At 39.2% G+C, this 19,348-nt stretch overlaps 1 protein-coding gene across 5 annotated transcripts in view; it reads left to right on the plus strand.

The window, feature by feature from the left end:
• LOC133559324 (regulating synaptic membrane exocytosis protein 1-like) overlaps positions 1 to 19,348 on the plus strand; it is a 280,539-nt gene that overhangs the window by 158,278 nt on the left and 102,913 nt on the right. For all 5 annotated transcript variants that reach the window (XM_061910986.1, XM_061910985.1, XM_061910984.1 and 2 more), the window contains one exon: positions 1,614 to 2,299. In XM_061910986.1, coding sequence (XP_061766970.1) covers positions 1,614 to 2,299 — 686 coding nt within the window. The remainder of the gene's footprint in view (positions 1 to 1,613; positions 2,300 to 19,348) is intronic.

Genomic DNA, 19,348 nt, shown 5'->3' on the forward strand with positions numbered 1-19,348 from the left:
CAGTAGAACGCATGTCTAACTCTGACGAAGTCATAGACACAGTAGAAAAAACATTTTGTGAGTTGTGTATTATTCTACGAAAATTGCTATGTGTACAGGGATCATCCAGCCTGGCGCTGGCTAGCTCTAACTTAACTGACTCCATACCCAGGCTAGCAGGCTCTGTAATTGCCTGTGACCGGGCTTGCTCTAGTGCAGTTAGTCAAATGTGGCTCAATGCGAAGTCTATGTTCCGAGACAAGAGGATAGCGCCTTCCTGGTTAGGGTGAAGGCCGTCTCTCCTCAGCAAGCCAGGTTTGCCCCAGAAAGAGGGCCAATTATCAATAAACGTAAATCCCTGTTGTCTGCAGAAGCTATCCAGCCACCTGTTAAGAGAGACTAATCTGCTATATCTCTCATCATTGCCTCTCCCAGGCAGGGGGCCAGAGACAATTACTCGATGCCTGGACATCTTTCTGGCGAGATTACAAGCCCTGGCTATGTTTCTCTTTGTAATCTCTGATTGTCTCATCCTAACGTCATTGGAGCCAACGTGTATTACTATATTCGCATAACTAGTGGTGCGGTTAGCCTGCCGTACGTGCTTACTAGACCTGTTGCGAGTTAGCTCCCTAAGATTAGCTTCAATGTCAGGTGCTCTGCCCCCGGGAATACACTTAATTGTGGCTGGTTTGCTAAGCTTTATGTTTCGGGTGATGGAGTCCCCTATAACTAAAGTGTGGTGCCCGGTAGACTGGGGTGTAGGACTAGCTAAAGGGCTAAATCTATTATGCGTCTCAACCGGTACACCGTAGCTTGTAGGCCGATTAGGGCTGCTACAAGCTGGGCTAGTTAGCTCGCTACAGCTAACGCTAGCAGATGTGTCCGCAACATCTAAAGTTACGAAATTACACTGCTCTAACTGGCGGACACGGCTCTCTAGCAAAGCCAACCTATCCATGAGTAAAGTGCACGAAGCGCAGGAAGCCATACTCACAGAAACACTCCGAGTGGAGTGCCAGCTGTCTTCGGTACTCCTCGTTTATCTTTTTTTTCCAAATAAGACTCGATAAGAGAACTATTCAGAAACCGAATCGAAAGTGGAATCGGAACCAGAAAAAAAATATCAATTCTCATCCCTAGCTACTAGTAAGCATCTTTGACTTTTGAATCAAGTGTTTCTCATCAAATATAAACCCGGAGACCACATCGTACATAATAATGGGCTATTGCAATATGAAGAAAAACAAAGTGTAATCAAAATGCATACTTCCAATTTGTGCTTTCTACCAGAATAACTGACGACTTAATGAAAAACTAATATTTTTGAAGACTTTGACATGTTTTTTTTTAATAAAAACAAATCTGGGCTTCGTGCCAAACCCTTTAAATGCCCATTCAGTGGAGGGATTTTCCTCGACTGGTGACATGCTGTAGTTTCAAGTGATTGCATCTTTTGGCACTGCTCGAACATTTTTATGTTAGACCTCAATCTTCAAATGTCAAAGAAGGTCTTTGTGGGATATAAATCCTGCTTTAAAGTATTGTTTCTTCGCCTGCAAAAGATACATTTTCTGTTAACCGTTACATGTTATTTTTTCTTTCTGTTTCTGTCCACAAATTCACATAACTAGGAGAAACGGAAGAGTTGGTGCAGGAACCGGTCGGGGAGACCGCAGGACAGGCCATGCCAAGCTGGAGACCCAGGTTTCTATGGATCGAGATCTCCGGGGTGAATCTAGGGAACGCAGGGAAAGCCGCCGGCTTACAAAGGGAGGTTCTTTGGAGGTTGATCCTGTGGGAGGAAGTGATGCAGTGAGGCGGACACTAGAGGGGGGCTACCAAAACATGGACCAAAGCGGTGGCCCCCCTTTCCAAGCAGGGCCAGTTCCTACTGGAAGCCAGGGCCATCTTTTACCAGTGCAAGGTCGTGGCAGTGGAATTATGGGGAAGATGAGAGATGTCTTAGTGTCTGGACAGAGGACAGTTGGAGGGCCGCATGAACACAACCCTGCCCTAAAAGACACCACCCCTGAACTCAGAAAATCTTTGGGTATAACTGGATCAACCCCTGGCCAGGGACCTGTAGTGAAACGAACCAAAAGGGACAAGGCAGATAGCATGCTGCGCAATGATTCGCTAAGTTCAGATCAATCCGAATCTTTACGTCCACCACCACCCAGGCCATATAAATCCAAACGAGGGCTTGGTTCCGGAGGCAAAAGACAAACCAGCGTCAGCAGCTCAGAGGAGGAGGGAGGGACCACACCCGAGTACAGCAGCTGTGAGGATGCTGAGATCGAAAGTGTCAGTGAAAGAGGTAAGATTTCTTAAAAATATTTTTGTGATTTCCGGTGTTATATTTCAGAAGCTGTGATTATAGGTACAGTATAACTCTGTATCGTAATCCGCCCATCATATTACATAGCATACTTGAGTAATTGCGCAAGAGTACAGTTGGGAGAGTGGCCGTGCCAGCAACCTGAGGGTTCTTGGTTCGATCCACAGCTTCTACCAACCTAGTCACATCCGTTGTGTCCTGGAGCAAAACACTTTACACTCGCTCCTGATGGGTCGTGGTTATCACCTTACATGGCAGCTCCTGCTATCAGTGTGTGAATATGAGTGTAAATGGGTGAATGTGGAAATTGTGTCAAAGCGCTTTGCGTACCTTGAAGGTGGAAAAGCGCTATGGCATCATAACCCATTTACCATTTACAGTTGTATGCTTTAGACCAAGGGTCTCAAACTCAATTTACCTGGGGGCCACTGGATGCAGAAACTGGGTGAGGCTGGGCCGCAAGAAAAGATTTCTTAAAAAAATCCAACATGCACTTTTTAATGAATTCACCTTCTATGAATGGCTTTCCCGCCCTAGCAACATACTTGCCAATCCTCGCGATTTTTCCGGGAGACTCCTGAATTTCAATGCACCTCCCGACAATCTCCAAGTGCAACCATTCTCCCGAATTTTTCCCAATTTTCACCCAGCCGACATTATTGAGGGCTGCCGTGACTGCACTGCCTTTAACGTCCTCTACAACAGTGGTTCTAAACCTTTTTTCAGTGATGTACCCCCTGTGAAGATTTTTTTAATTCAAGTACCCCCTAATAAGAGCAAAGCAATTTTGGTTGAAAAACAGAGATAAAGAAGTAAAATACAGCACTATGCCATCGTTTTCTGATTTATTAAATTGTATTACAGTGCAAAATATTGCTCATTTGTAGTGGTCTTTCTTGAACTATTTGGAAGAAAAGGTATAGAAATACCTAAAAAACTTGTTGAAAAATAAACAAGTGATTCAATTATAAATAAAGATTTTTACACATAAAAGTAATCATCAACTTAAAGTGCCCTGTTTGGGGATTGTAATAGAGATCCATCTGGATTCATCAACTTTATTCCAAACATTTCTTCACAAAAAAAGAAATCTTTAACATCAATATTTATGGAACATGTCCACAAAAAGTCTAGCTGACAACACTGAATATTGGCATTGTTGCATTATTTTTCCACAGTTTATGAACTTACATTCGTACTTCATTTAAGTATTATTCAATAAACATATGTATAAAGTATTTATGAATTGCTGCTGTTTTTTTTACAATGTTTTTGATTAATTTCACTTGTCCCTTGGCATACTTTCAAGTACCTCCAGGGGTCCGCGCACCCTCAAAAGAAGACTACTGCTCCACTACATTTCATCGGGCACGCTTTTACATCACACAACCAATTTGCTGGCTCTGTAACACGTTGTGTGAGACTCGTGCAGAACAACGTCACTGGCTGCAAGACGTAGTTGTTCAACAGCCATACACGTCACACTTAGGGTGGCCGTAAAAAAACTTTTAACACTGTTACAAATATGCGCGACACTCTGAACCCACACCAAACAAGAATGACAAACCCTTTTTGGGAGAATTTCTGTACCCTAGCACAACTTAAACACAATACCCAGAACACCTTGCAGGGCTACAATATACAACACCTCAACCGACGCAAGTAGGGAGGGTGGGGTTGGGGGGTTGGTGGTAGCATGGGTGTGTATATTGTAGCCCGGAAGAGTTAGGTCTGCATGGGATTCTGGATAATTGTTCCGGTGTGTTTATGTTGTGTTACGATGCGGATGTTCTCCCGAAATGTGTTTGTCATTCTTGTTCGGTGTGGGTTCACAGTCTGGCACATATTTGTAACAGTGTTAAAAGTTTTTTTATGGCCACCCGTAGTGTGACGTGTGTAGCTGTTGATCAAATATATCTTGCAATTCCACACGTGCGTCCCACGTGGCCAGATCCAACATACAACTGGGCTTGCACGCTGTCAATTCAGGATGTAGGGGGCGCTAATGGCAGTGCATTATGGCACTCCCTGTATATTGTTGATCTGGTAAAAATTGACAGGGGCTTCGAGAGAAGTGGTGCCCTGAAATTCAGGGGTCTCCCGGGAAAATTCGGGATGTTTGCAAGTATGACGCTGTCAAGCACCGTTCATATTAAACTTGCGGGCCGCACCAACATTAAATTGTCATATCAAAGCGCGGGCTGCATAATAAGGTCTTGCGGGCCGCAATTGGCCTGCATGGTTGAGACCCCTGCTATAGACAGTTATATCAGGGGCTGTTCCAAAGTTAAAACACATCACAACTATGTATTGTACATAAATATAAAAGGCAGTTGGTTTTAACAACTGGTAGACCTGGCTCAGCTGTTTCTAGCTCGGACTGAATAGAATGACTACGGCAGACCAACCGTTACAGTACAAACAATAACAACAAAGTAAGTGTTGGATCATGAAGAAGGAGGTTTTACAACAATGTCTTGAAAAATACACAATTGAATATTACAAATGTACGACAATAATGTACTCGTAACAAAATTAGTAAATGTGAATTTGAATGGCATATAAAATATCCGACTAGTGTCATTTTAGCGGACACAACTCAGACTCTATATTTACACATTTTCATAATTATCTTAACTAATGGGAAGTTTGTTATCCGAATCTAAAGAGGAGCATGATCAGGCACACTGATTTTATTTGTTAGAAATGTAACTATTTTAGCATATCACACAAAGGAAGACAGGATGTGAGCCAGCATGAACAATCTCTCAAGAATAATACCTGTTAGTGTTGTAATTATGCTACAATGCATAATGTAGGAATGTTGACAGCATAAGTTAGGGTTGGCCGACCATTTTTCTGTCTGGTCCGTAGGGGACGAGGATTTATTATTTTCCGCTATTTTCCAGGGAAATTTCCTTTTTTTTAAATGCAAATGTAGACAGGTATACTTAACGAGCAGAGGGCGACAACCTGACTCACTTGTTTACTCGTTGAAGCCAAAATATATAAAGAGTGGCGGGGATATCGATTAAAGTATGCCGGCATGGCTGGGTTGGAACAGTGGCCGTGCCAACAACTTGAGAGATATGGGTTCGATTCCTGCTTCCACCATCCTAGTAACTGCTGTTGTGTCCTTTGGTAAGACACTTGACCCACTTGCTCCTACTGCCACCCACACTGATTTAAATGTAGCCAAAATATATATATAATGGGTTTTACTATGTAAAGCACCTTGAGTCTTTAGAGAAAAAAGTGCTATTCATCCATCCATTTCTACCGTTTGTCCATCTCTGGGTCACAGGGGATGCTGGAGCCTATCCAAGCTGCACTCTAAGGCGGCGTACACCCTGGACAAGTCGCAACCTCCTTGCAGGACCAACAAAGATAGACAGACAACATTCACACTCACATTCACACACTAGGGCCAATTTAGTGTTGCCAATCAACCTATCCCCAGGTGCATGTCTTTGGAGGTGGGAGGAAGCCGGAGTACTGTGACTTTTATTTGCTGTGTAGTTAAATCAGTGAGGCTGTAAACTCACTGCTAACGTTAGAACCATAGACATCTTATAAGGGTACGCAGCATCGAGCGCTACTGCATATTGCCGCAGACGAGACGTGGGGCCGCCATCTTGGAGTGGTGATACGCTCCACTCAGTGCAATTCATTTGGCAGAAGCAATGAACTGTCAGCGCATTTAATTCATATTAACTCACTGAATACCACTTCCATTCATGCGCTTTTTTGTCATACGTGTCACTATGATAAAGGACACATGTTTTGGCGTGTTCATAATTTGCTTAACAGTAATAGAATATTCTTATATGCCAGGGGTAGGGAACCTATGGCTCAAGAGCCCGATGTGGCTCTTTTGATGACTGCATCTGGCTCTCAGATAAATCTGAGCTGACATTGCTTAACACGATAAGTAATGAATAATTCCGCTGGTAATCACAGTGTCAAAAATAACGTTCAAAATATAAAACATTCTCATGCATTTTTATCCATCCATTCTACGTTTCTACCGCACCTGTTCAAGAAGTCGTATTAATGGTAAGAAGTATTTTATTTATTTTTTGGTTGTACTCAGAATAACAATGAGTATTAAAAAGAAGAAGAGACTTATTATAGTCTAAAATTGATGGTCTTTCCTAAAAATGCACGCATATAGTTGTATTCAGTGTTAAAAAAACAAACATTATATGGCTCTCACGGAAATACTTTAAAAAATCTTTGGCTTGTATGGCTCTCTCAGCCAAAAAGGTTCCCGACCCCTGTTATATGCTATAAGTCAGTGGTCCCCAACCACCGGGCCGCGGTACCGGGCCGTGGCCCGATTGGTACCGGGCCGCAGAAGATTTTTTTATTAAAAAAAAAAAAAAAAAAAATTATTAAATCAACATAAAAAACACAATATACACTTACAAATAGTGCACCAACCACAAAAAACTTCCTTTTTCATGACAAAAACGTCCCTTTTTCATGACAAAGAAGAAAAAAAAAAAAAAAAAAAAAGGACCCCCCCCCCCGGGCCGCGGGACAAATTATTAAGCGTTGACCGGTCCGCGGATACAAAAAGGTTGGGGACCACTGCTATAAGTGACCAGACGTCTGAGATCAAAACTGGGAATATAATCCCAGAGAAGGGAAAAAAACAGTCAGCTATTTTGAAGTTCAAGAAACAATATGATTAGGTTATATATACTTGCGTATATCCTACATAAACAATGTATGAATACATTAGATATCTATATATGTTACGGACCTATAGACCAGAGGTTCTCAAATGGAGGTACTTGAAGGTATGCCAAGGGGTACATTATATTTTTTTAAATATTCTAAAAATAGCAACAATTCAAAATCCTTTATAAATATATTTATTGTAAAATACTTCAACAAAATATGAACGTAAATTCATAAACTGTGAAAAGAAATGCAACAATGCAATATTCAGTGTTGACAGCTAGAATTTTTTGTGGACATGTTCCATAAATATTGATGTTAAAGATTTCTTTTTTTGTGAAGAAATGTTTAGAATGAAGTTGATGAATCCAGATGGATCTCTATTACAATACCCAAAGAGGGCACTTTAAGTTGATGATTACTTCTATGTGTAGAGATCTTTATTTATAATTATATCACTTGTTTATTTTTCAACAAGTTTTTAGTTATATTTACATCTTTTTTTTTTTAAATAGTTCAAGAAAGACCACTACAATTGTGCAATATTTTGCACTGTTATACAGTTTAATAAATCAAAAACTGATGACATAGTGCTGTATTTTACTTCTTTATCTCTTTTTTCAACCAAAGATGCTTTACTCTGATTAGGGGGTACTTGAATGAAAAAAATGTTCACAGGGGGTACATCACTGAAAAAAGGTTGAGAACCACTGTTATAGACTTTATCTCTGTTGCTGCAACAGCAGAGAGTTTATTCTGTCTTGTCACTTTGTATTGATATTTTCTATTACATTCTTCCTTTAAATGATCATGTTTACAGTGATTTTTTTATATGTATTTTTCATGTATGTTGCTTTGGATAAAAGTGTCCGCCAAATACTTGAACATATATAAACACCTGAAAGTCTTTTTTTCAGCTAAAACCACCAATCTGTTTCACTGGATTCAGAATAAAACCAAATTCTGTCTTACTCAACAAAGTTAGTATTTGAATATTGTTACTTGAAGACTTATCTGTGGTTACAATAAAATGAGAATGAATCATAATCAATGGCGGCTGGTGAATTTTGTTTTAGGTGGGCCTGAAAGTTTGTAAACCAAATACCTGTAGGGGGGGTCATCCTCCCCCAGAATATTTCTTTGTGATTTTCACATACAAATATTGTAGTTCTTTGGTCCTGCTTAACTCTGTGGTAATATTCTTTTCACAAAATACAACCAATAGTATGTTAATGTAAATTCTTACTTGTGAAAAGTAATCCTCAAATTCCTATTTTCAACAGTCCGCTCAATTGAGCAGGAAAACGCTGAATACCAGCCCAGCATCTTTGTTTTCTACCTGTCAACTGTCAGTTTAGGCTGCTTGCCGGCTCCTCATCACCACTTCAAGATGGCGGCCAAATTGCTTTCGTCACAACAGCCAATTCTGTGTCTACTTATAAGATGTCTATGGTTATAACGTCAATGCAAACACGGCAATCTGTTGCGTCCACTGCAGTTCGCTACCTTATTCATACTTTTTGTCAAGTGATTTTTTTTTTAAGCTGGTTTGCATGAGGTACCTACACATAACGTTACGTTAGTGAATGTCTCACACACAGTAACGTAACGTTAGACGGCGGTCAGCAGCACCGCGTATTTTAGCCACCTACAAAAAGACAAACATAGTCAAATAAAGGTCAGTTAAAATGTGTACTATATTAAGAATATGTGTACACTATATTAAGAATATGTGTACATATTCCATAGAGCCCTGACATCTAAAAAGTACAGCACTGTTCATTGTTATGTTCATGTATTTGTTTTTTTCCATGTGTACGCACACATAAACACATACAGTATGAGATGAGATCAATGAGATAAGGTAACAACATGATATAAACTGCTGATGAACTAGTTACAATGCAATATTCCATGGAAATACAATGTTAACACTTTTGTGCAAATAAGTAGAGTTGCACTTGTTTTTTCAAATGTGTTTATACTGTAAAGGAATGAGTTAAATGTTTAGAATAACTGGTTAATAGTGCTATTATGAAGTGCAATGTCAGCACTGTTTTTTTTAATAATAAATACATTCAGCGTTTTAAAAGCATACACAATCTGTGTACATATATTAGTCTGTGGTTAAAAAGACTTGAAATGACTCGAAACCCAGAATGCAGGACTTGGGACTTGATTTGAGACTTTCCAGTATTGACTTTGGACTTGACTCGGACTTGCCTGTCTTGACTCGGGACTTGACTTGAGACTTGAGGGCAAAGACTTGAGACTTACTTGTGACTTGCAAAACAATGACTTGGTCCCACCTCTGCAAGTTAGTATGTGTAATGAGATGCAGTTAAACAGACTGTGATGCGCAATGTGACCAGCAGATGGTGGTAGATAAAGATGTTCAGGTAAACGTAACAAAGAAGACTGGAAAAGTTGAGATCAAGGCAAATAATGTATCACTACATCAATAGTTTCAGCACTTTGTTTATTAATTTACACCAGTTAGAAAAAATGCTTTCAAATGATCAGCCAAACCTGCCTATACTATTATTTCTATATTATTTAATTCATTTATTTTTGCTCTGGGGCAGCACGGTGGCTTAGGGGTTTGTGCATTTGCCTCACAATACGAAGGTCCTGAGTAGTCCTGAGTTCTATCCCGGGCTCGGGATCTTTCTGTGTGGAGTTTGCATGTTCTCCCCGGTACTGCGTGGGTTCCCTCCGGGTACTCCGGTTTCCTCCCACCTCCAAAGACATGCACCTGGGGATAGGTTGATTGGCACCACAAAATTGGCCCTAGTATGTGAATGTGAGTGTGAATGTTGTCTATCTATGTTGGCCCTGCGATGAGGTGGCGACTTGTCCAGGGTGTACCCCGCCTGCTGCCCGAATGCAGCTGAGATAGGTAGGCTCCAGCGACCCCAAAAGGGACAAGCAGTAGAAAATGGATGGATGGATGGATGGATTTTTGCTCTATTGTCCTATACATTTTCTGCAGAGTCCATTTCAACCCTGATTGTCCTAAACAGAACAGCAGAGTAAACGTAAACACAAGATCACATTAACAGTGATTTTAACACATATAGAAGTTAACATTTTTCAATGAAATAAAAATGTACATAGCGTCTACAAACAAGCACCTAATATGATTTAACATGTAAAAATAGTCCCAAAAGATCAATAAATAGACTCACACATTATTAAGACATTTGATGTTGATGCAAAGGCTACAGTCCATGCACACTTGTTGCAAATGGGAGAAAAGGACACATTTGTCAGCTGGATTCGAAGTACACTTGGAGCTTTTTAAATTGGGACAGCCTTTGCGCACCTCAATAACGTCAGCAACCCACAAATGCGTAGGATGCAGCCACCAAATTGGGACAGAGCTGAACTATCTGTGAGCAGACAGGAAGTACACATTCAGCCTGAGTAAAACCTGTAGGGAGGGGCTGTCATTTTATGTAATTGCTGGGTTGCAATCACGTGACCTAGAGTCACTTCCGATTTTCAGGCGGTGGTCTCCATTTTTATTGTGCTACTGTATATGTACGTGCATCTGTGCAGATTTTGGTGTATTTTAAAAGGTTTAGAGGCACAGATATAACCAAGTACGAAAAATATTTAAAATGGGATGAAGTGAATTTACACACTCTTAAGAAAAATATTTTTTGAAAGATTTAAAGCATTCATCATCACCAAGAGGTTACTTCTTGCCTCGACCTTTATTCCTTCAACACTAACAAGTATTTAGAGAAGAAACGATTGGAGACACATAATGTCTTTACTTCTGACGAGGTCAACAAATTAAACGTTAATCCGTGAAAGACAATGTTGGACTTTTTTGTGCATTTCTAAGTAAGGTTGATTGACATAATGAAGCCAGTGCAGTGATTATGACACTAATGAGAAAAAGGATATTTATTTGCCGCGATTGATGTCCAGGGCGTACCCCACCTTCCGCCTCAGTGCAGCTGGTATAGGCTGTAGCACCCCTGCTACCCCGAGAGGGACGAGCGATAGAAAATGGATGGATGAATTTTGTGCTAGAAATATTACTATCATCTACAATTCATACCTGCTGTTGTTTTTATGATGTGAAGTTCATATTGTGTCTCATTTTTTAGCGATATATGTCCCTGTTGTTGAGCAATGTTTGCTAGCAATATCAAGATTCAGTAAATTCTGTTGAGCCTATGAGAGATTAATTAATGTAGTTTATGAATAATGTTAAAAATATTTTCTTGATCCTAACAAATGGCACCAAAGACACAATAATATGGTCATCTGTGTCAAATTTCCTGCAATAAGATTTTAGTTTCTGTTATGAATATCGACAAGGAAAATATGGTGGATTGGACCAATAGTCACAATATTTATTACTGGGACTTAACATGACGTTAGTTTATTTGCACAAGCAGGTCAAATGAACACAAACAAACTATTGTGATCTCTTGTCATTTGTTCAACGTTTAGTTCTGCTCTCAAACACTACCAATATACCGTAATTTTTTGGATTAAAAGTTGCTGTTTTTTTCATAGTTTGGCCGTATACTCTGGAGCGACTTGTGTGAAATTATTAACACATTACCGTATAATATCAAATAATATTATTTATCTCATTCACGTAAGAGACTAGGCGTATATCAGCAATCGTCACACACACACGTCATCCAATAAAAATTTGGCAGGGGCAGGTCATGGCAGAAGTGCATTGAGAAAAAAAAAAGATGCCACCTGCTACTACTTCTGTAAACATATAGCATGTTCTATATGTTATAGTTATTTGAATGACTCTCACCATAATATGTTAGGTTAACATACCAGGCACCTTCTCATTTGGTTATTTATTCGTCACATAACGTACACTTATTCAGCCTGTTGTTCACTATTATTTATTTATTTTAAATAGATTTTCTAATGTCTTGGTGTGATCCGATTCCCGGATCACATCTTTTGTCTATATTTGAGTCTTTTGTGTTTTTTGTTTATGGTTTGACTCTTCCGATTCTTAGTTGGTGCACTTCCTTGTTTATATTCGTCAACATGGTTTTGTCACCGTTTCCACCTGCACTGGTGCCCGGCACACACCTGTCCTTGATTACCATTTCTGTATTTATACTTGCCTCCTCCCTTTGTTCTACCTGAGTTCTTCACTTGCTTTACGCAACACGCAAGTTCGATTATCTATTTTTGGCTTGCTAAGTTACACCTTAGCTTTTGGGCGCACGACACGCGCAACTTTTGGACTTTTACTCAGTGCTATTGTTAGCCTAGCTCCCCGTGCGTTGCACGCGTTTTCTTTTGCCTTTGTACCAGTGTTCTTTTATCATTTTAAATATTAAATCCAGCTCCTACCTGCTAACTTGCTTGTCTGGTCCCATGCATCTTGAATTGACACCTCCGCGCATCTCAATGCGTTCCGAACGTGACATGTCTATTCTTGGTGTTGGTTTTTCTCAAATAAATTTCCCCCAAAAATGCGACTTATACTCTAGTGCAACTTATATATGTTTTTTTTTCCTTCTTTATTATGCATTTTTGGCCGGTGCGATTTATTATCTGAAGTGATTTATAATCTGAAAAATACGGTAGTAGAGAATAAACTTGATTGCATCACGGATATTTTCTTAAGGATATATTTTTAAGAGCCATTTCTTATGACACACTTTCGTCTGTCCCTTGACTTTATGAACAACTTCTTTCGGGACTCTATGAAAGCTATTTTCTATCACTCTTTTTGAACGACTGAAACACCCAAGAACAGAGCAGCAATACTGTATTTTCTGTTTGAACTCTACACTCACTCTCACTTGTTTTAATGCTACGCTCAAGCTTCTTGACCATCGTGTGAATTAAGCTGCAAAGAAGAAAGACAGATATGACGTCATATGCAACCCAGCAACTGGCTTTAGCTGGTGGCAGCCATCTTTATAAAGCATGATCTCTGTGGAGTTTCAAAAAACGTTATGTCAAACAAAGTCTGATTGTCACCAAACGCTTTAAGATATCGACTTATAGAAAATACCTTAAGCGCCTAAAGGGTTTTGGGCACGTATTCCTGGATGTCAAATAGGTGGAAACATATCCAAGTTTGAGCAAATTAAAATAATATTACTTTGGTGCTTTTGTGGCAAGGACAGGGATACATTTAATATTATAGTCAATGGAAGATTTGGCTGAATTTTCTGGCTTTAAGGGCCAATAAAAAATCCAGAAAGAGGTTTTGTTCACAAAGAAAAAAAGTGTTTCTTCATGCTCTCAAACCCTCTAAGAAATTACAGTGGACGCAATTCGCTTTAATGGAAAAAGTTTTAAAATCCTTGCGGCGCTCACCTCCTTCTGATGGCGATCTAGCCACAACCATACATTGGATGGAAAATCATTTTAACCAGTGATAAAGGCTTTTTTCACACGCAGGTCAATTCCGATTTGTTTGCCCATATGAGACCTGTATAGGATTTTTTCATGTCCGTTTTAACAGTACAATTCCGAATTTTTCATATTCGACACAAGCCTCCTTCGTATGTGGATATAAATCGGATATATATACGATGCATCCTCAATGTGAAAGCTTCCACGCTGCAAGTCACCTTCACCCGACCAGGACATACTCAAAAAGCGATTAACGTCATAATTATTCGCCAAAATATGCAGTTACATAATAATTAGTTGACAACGGAGCATAAAACATGGGAAAATAATGTTTTAAAACTCAAGTGAAAGTTTTACCAGTTCTGTCTCCGACTGCTCGCCCACACACACACCTTTTCAAACAGACATTGAAACAAAAAATACCTCAAAACTCACTGAGCCAAAATACTTTCCCTCTTCCTTCTTATCTTTTACGCGCAATAATTCGGTAAAGGCCTACTGAAACCCACTACTACCCACCACGCAGTCTGATAGTTTATATATCAATGATGAAATATTAACATTGCAACACACGCCAATACTGCCTTTTTAGTTTAATAAATTACAATTTTAAATTTCCCGGGAGTTTCATCTTAGAAATGTCATGTAATGATGACGTGTATGCAAGACGTCACACGTTTTTAGGAAGTATGAGCGCTACGCACACACACAGCTCAAAGCTGTCTGCTTTAACGGCATAATTATACAGTGTTTTGGACATCTGTGTTGCTGAATCTTTTGCAATTTGTTCAATTAATATTGGAGAAGTCACAGTAGAAAGATGGAGTTGGGAAGCTTTAGCATTTAGCCACACAAACATACGGTGATTCCTTGTTTAAAATTCCCAGAGGTGAAAAATTTACAATGGATCAGAGTGCGGTCAAGCGAACATGAATCCAGACCAAATGTCAACCAGCAGGTTTCAGTGAGAAAATTGTGGTTAAATAGTCGCTTCTTACCGGAGAAAAGCTGAGCTTGGGCCGTCCATGAAGCTGCCGTCGACTTTCCTGAGACATTGGCATCAACACACCCGTGGATGTACACCTCCGACTATCAGGTAATATTAAACTCAGTAAAACACTAGCAACACAATAGAAATATAAGGGATTTCCCAGAATTATCCGAGTAAATGTGTTTAAAAACATCGGAATCTGTCCCAATGCAATCGCGTTTTTTTTTTTTTTTCGTAGTCCGTCGCTATCAATATCCTCAAACACAAATCTTTCATTCTCGCTCAAATTAATGGGGAAATTGTCGTTTTCTCGGTCCGAATAGCACTTTTTGTTGGAGGCTCCCATTAAAAACAATGTGAATATGTGAGGAGCCCCCACACTTGCGACGTCATCGTCTGCGACTTCCGGTAGAGGCAGGACTTTTCTCTTAACACCGAAAGTTGCGAACTTTAACGTGGATGTTGTCTACTAAATCCTTTCAACAAAAATATGGGAAAATCGCGAAATGATCAAGTATGACACATAGAATGGACCTGCTATCCCCGTTTAAATAAGAAAATCTAATTTCAGTAGGCCTTTAAGTAAATGTAGAGTTTAATTGCACAAGATCCTTCAAATTGCCAAAAGTGCGCCAGCACTGAGACCAACTACATTGGAAACAATGTTTACTTCCGTAAACAATGGTGTGCGTGCGGTGTGATGACGTCAGATTGTATTTACATTAGAAATTGCATTGTTTTTTGTAACTTGAACGTACACTAAAAAGATCGGATTGGACAAAATGAGATATGAAGCACCAAGTTGTGAACGAATGTCTGAGCTGCAAGAAGAGGTAATCTTGCCTTATTCTGTTATTTCCTGAAAAAGGGCCATTATAAAAGTGGTGTACCTAGTCAATGGGCCTATTGAGGGTTGAAATGATCCAAAGGTTTACCAGCTGCGTAGGCGCGATCGAGACCATTCCAAGTATATAAGTGAATTATATTTATATAGCGCTTTTTCTCTAGTAACTCAAAACGCTTTTCATAGTGAAACCCAATATCTAATTTTTATATTTAAACCAGTGCGGGTGGCACTGGGAGCAGGTGGGTAAAGTGTCTTGCTCAAGGACACAACGGCAGTGACTAGGATGGCGGAAGCGGGGATCGAACCTGCAACCCTCAAGTTGCTGGTTCTTATTAAACATGGCAGAATAAGAAGAAAACAAGTTAAAGTCCAAGCAATGATAATATGGGGCTGCTGTGCTAAGCAAAGCAGCCATTAACATGCTGCTTTATAACATGTTAATGGCTGCCTGCTTTTCAGCAGCCCCATAACAATGACAAAAGAAAACCCGACCTAGTTTTTTCCTACTGGAGAAAAAACAGCACTTTAATATGTTCAGTAAATATTGAAGTGCCATTTTGTTAAGATAAATTAAGGGCCTGATTTATCCATCCATCCATCCATTTCCTACCGCTTATTCCCATTTGGGGTTACGGGGGGCGCCGGTGCCTATCTCAGCTACAATCGGGCGGAAGGCGGAGTACACCCTGGACAAATCGCCACCTCATCGCAGGGAAGATCTAAACATCGTAGTAAATCTAAAATTAGTGGGCGTGTTTCATGCGATTTACTAACACTGCGTGTGCAATTGTTAAAGGTCGCACATTGTTTTTAAACATGAAGGAGATATGTACCTCGGGCAATTTAGACACAGTCCAAAGTGTGAAACCCACTTTTTTTCCCTTTTTTTTTTCAGCGCCCAAGATGCGCTCATGGTAGAAAAGATGCAAAATAATTGCATAGGTTATATTTTTCTAATATAATGTAATGTCATTTTCTTTTTTTTATGTTTAAGACATATTTGAATGATATATATTTTATGTGCAAAATATGTATGTCATTAAAAAAATACTAAAAGACACAAGGTTCACCCTAAATTGCCAAAATACCTGTGGTTAGGGTGTAGTCACAAGGTCATCATAAAGTTTTCATAATTTGCTATGATAACATTTTCTTTGAAAAGTAAAAAAAAATGTTTGCTTACATTTTTGTTATTAATTAGTATTAACATATATGTTTTATATTGTATTGCTCTATTTTCAATTGTTGCCAATAATTGTACATTGTAGTTTGTTGAGAATCTTTCAAGTGTCTAGAGACTTTTTTTTTTTTAAATGTCTTTATTAAAACGACGAGCAACAAATCTAGCATCTTTTTCTGGTGTTATTATGGAATGCACTCGTGTTTAGAGACTCTACTTCTATCCCTCAAAGTGATCTGTAGCGAGCATGACATCACATTCTTCAAAAATGTTCCAAGCTTTCAATAGTTTTTTTGTAGTCCTGAGGTCAAATAACTTGTCCACACAAATTTGTATATATTTAAATAATAATGATATAGTTATCATTATTTAATGATGGTTAACTCACTTAGTTTTGTGGGATGAAAATAATATTAAAAACACTTTACCTCTCGGTGTGATGCAGAGTGTTTGCTCTGCTGGTACGGCTCATTTGGTCTCGATCAGTGAATTGTGGTGCTTCTCACTTGAGTGCAAGTTTGAACACACCCTCAGTTTGCCCTCTGATGATAGGTACGACTTTAATAACACTATAAAATACATAATTTACTGCTGTATGTTTCTTTTGCACTAATTGTGTTTTAGAATATGGCTTAACGCATTAATAGCTTTGCCCTTTTATAGATAATTTCTAATGCAGCATTTGTTCGCTGTCCATGTTGTTGGAGGAAAAAGTGTTTTTTACACGATATATGCCTCAGGCCACAGCCAGCAGCCTGACTGTCATTGTGACCCTGGTGCATGTTAACTAGTGTTAGACTGTGTGCGTGTGTGTCTGAAGGCTTTGCTGAGTGTCATATTATATTGTTTTCAGCTTGGCCCTGAGGGAGTGGAATGATGGGGACAATCCCTCTGAGAGTGTACATGTGTGTGCATGTTCCCGTCTGTGATGGGGCCGTTTGACCCCATTTGATTCCGGTGTTGACCTTAGGTGGCTTCACACAGCAAACTATCTCCTCCAGCTCTGTAGAAGACACTGCTGTTTACGACATTGGCATATGCAAGAGGTGTGATACCACATCACTACTAACCATCATTTGAAATTACAGCTCCTTGCTTGCAGCCAACATAAAAATGCAAATACAGTGGTACCTCAACTCACGAAGACCTCAACTTACGAGTTATTTGGGATACAATCAGTTTCTTTGATATTTTAAGTCACGAGCACAATTTCAATTACGAGCCCAACTCGCCGCCGGTTCAAGTAGTATTCATATAATAGTATTATTTGTTAAAGGATTATGATGTTTCATTAATAAAGACTTAATGTATTGTTACACTTTGCTTTTTGTACATTTTCTGCACAAGAAACAAATATAATTTTTGATCAGACGGTTTGTGGGCTTTTGAGCGTCGATCAAAGATGGACATACCACCGGTAATCCTCCCCTCCAACCCACGGAACCAGGAACGTTCGTGCGAAAGAGAGGAAACGGATGACCGATTCAGAGACACAAACCATTAAAAATATGTCGTACCTATCTGAAGCCTACACAGAAAGTCAGCCACATTACACAAGCTGCAACCAGCGCCCACGGTAACCTGCAATAAACATCCAAACGACAAACATTTATCCATAAAAATATTGAAAAGCTGCAGATGCTGTGTTTCAATGTGTCCTCCTTAGTCCTCGCTCAACAAATTGGACAGTCAAGCATTACGTTTGGTACACAGACATATTACTTGTTGTCATTTCTGACCTCTCCGGTCAGCGATTTCCTAGTTCCTAATGTTACACAAGAGAGAAGCAGTTGTCATAACATGAAACACTTACACAATTCAATAGGGGGTGTTGGGGTAAGTAGGTCCCCAAGGCCTAATTGTTGAAAAACAAGTGGAAAAGTGCCCTGTTGGGAGCAAAAACATGTGCAAAAATGTCCTCTTGGAAGCCAAAATGCATGCCAAAGTGCCTTTAGGGGCCATAATTTTCACCATAGTGCACTCTTGGGATGCAAAAAGGCATGCTGAAGTGCCCCCTGCTTGGTAAAACATTGCATTGAAAACACACAAAACTGCTGCTATTGGATGGACATTATTGATTCCGATTAAGATATGTAAGAGTTGTTTTATCATATTGACATGTTAAACCCTGGTTAAGGTTAAACTCTGTATGGTCATTAGTCCATACTCTTACTGTGTTTTTTTTTGCAAATGGACAAATTATGTAATAAATTGATAGCAAAAGTTACTAGTCTCTAAAGATACCATTATGTAAAAATAATTGCTAGTTTGTCACCTCAAAGGTTCTTATACTGTATTAGGAGACAAAGACCAGTGTGGTGATCATGCTAAGCAGACCAGAGCTGTGTGAGGGTTGCAAACTGTAAATGTAGCTACAGTATATATATGATGCACTTTGCAATTAAAATAGACTGATGTAGTCATCTGTGTAAAGTAGATTTCCTGAATTTTGTGAAGCTTGGGTATATTTAGACTAGCTCATTTTAGAGACATGAATGAACCACAATTTATTCCCAGCACAATAAATGAGTCGCATACCTTTTATGTGGCCATGGCTTAAGATTGGATAATACTCGTTTTATTAATGGGTCATGTTGGGCCCTTTGTTGATCTATATTGAGCCAGATCTATAGGTGAAACTCAAAAACTTTGAATATTGTGAAAAAATTCATTCATGTCAGCAATTCAAATTTAAATTTGAAACGTATCCATGATATAAACTCATTACAGGCTTGTTTGTTTGTTTTATATTTAAACAAAAAAACAATTAATATAACATTAAAATAAATTGTGAACAAAAAGGCGACCAAAAAAATGCAAAGTGAGATGCATGAAGCCTTTATAGTGTGAATGCCAGTGCATTTACACATAAAAGATTCTACACACGCAAAAAACAAAAACAAAGTATTTATCTTATATTTCCAAAAAAGTTTGCCGTTCCAATTTCAAGGCATA

Source organism: Nerophis ophidion, linkage group LG09 (genome assembly GCF_033978795.1).
Source record: "Nerophis ophidion isolate RoL-2023_Sa linkage group LG09, RoL_Noph_v1.0, whole genome shotgun sequence".
Classification (NCBI taxonomy): Eukaryota; Metazoa; Chordata; class Actinopteri; order Syngnathiformes; family Syngnathidae; genus Nerophis; species Nerophis ophidion.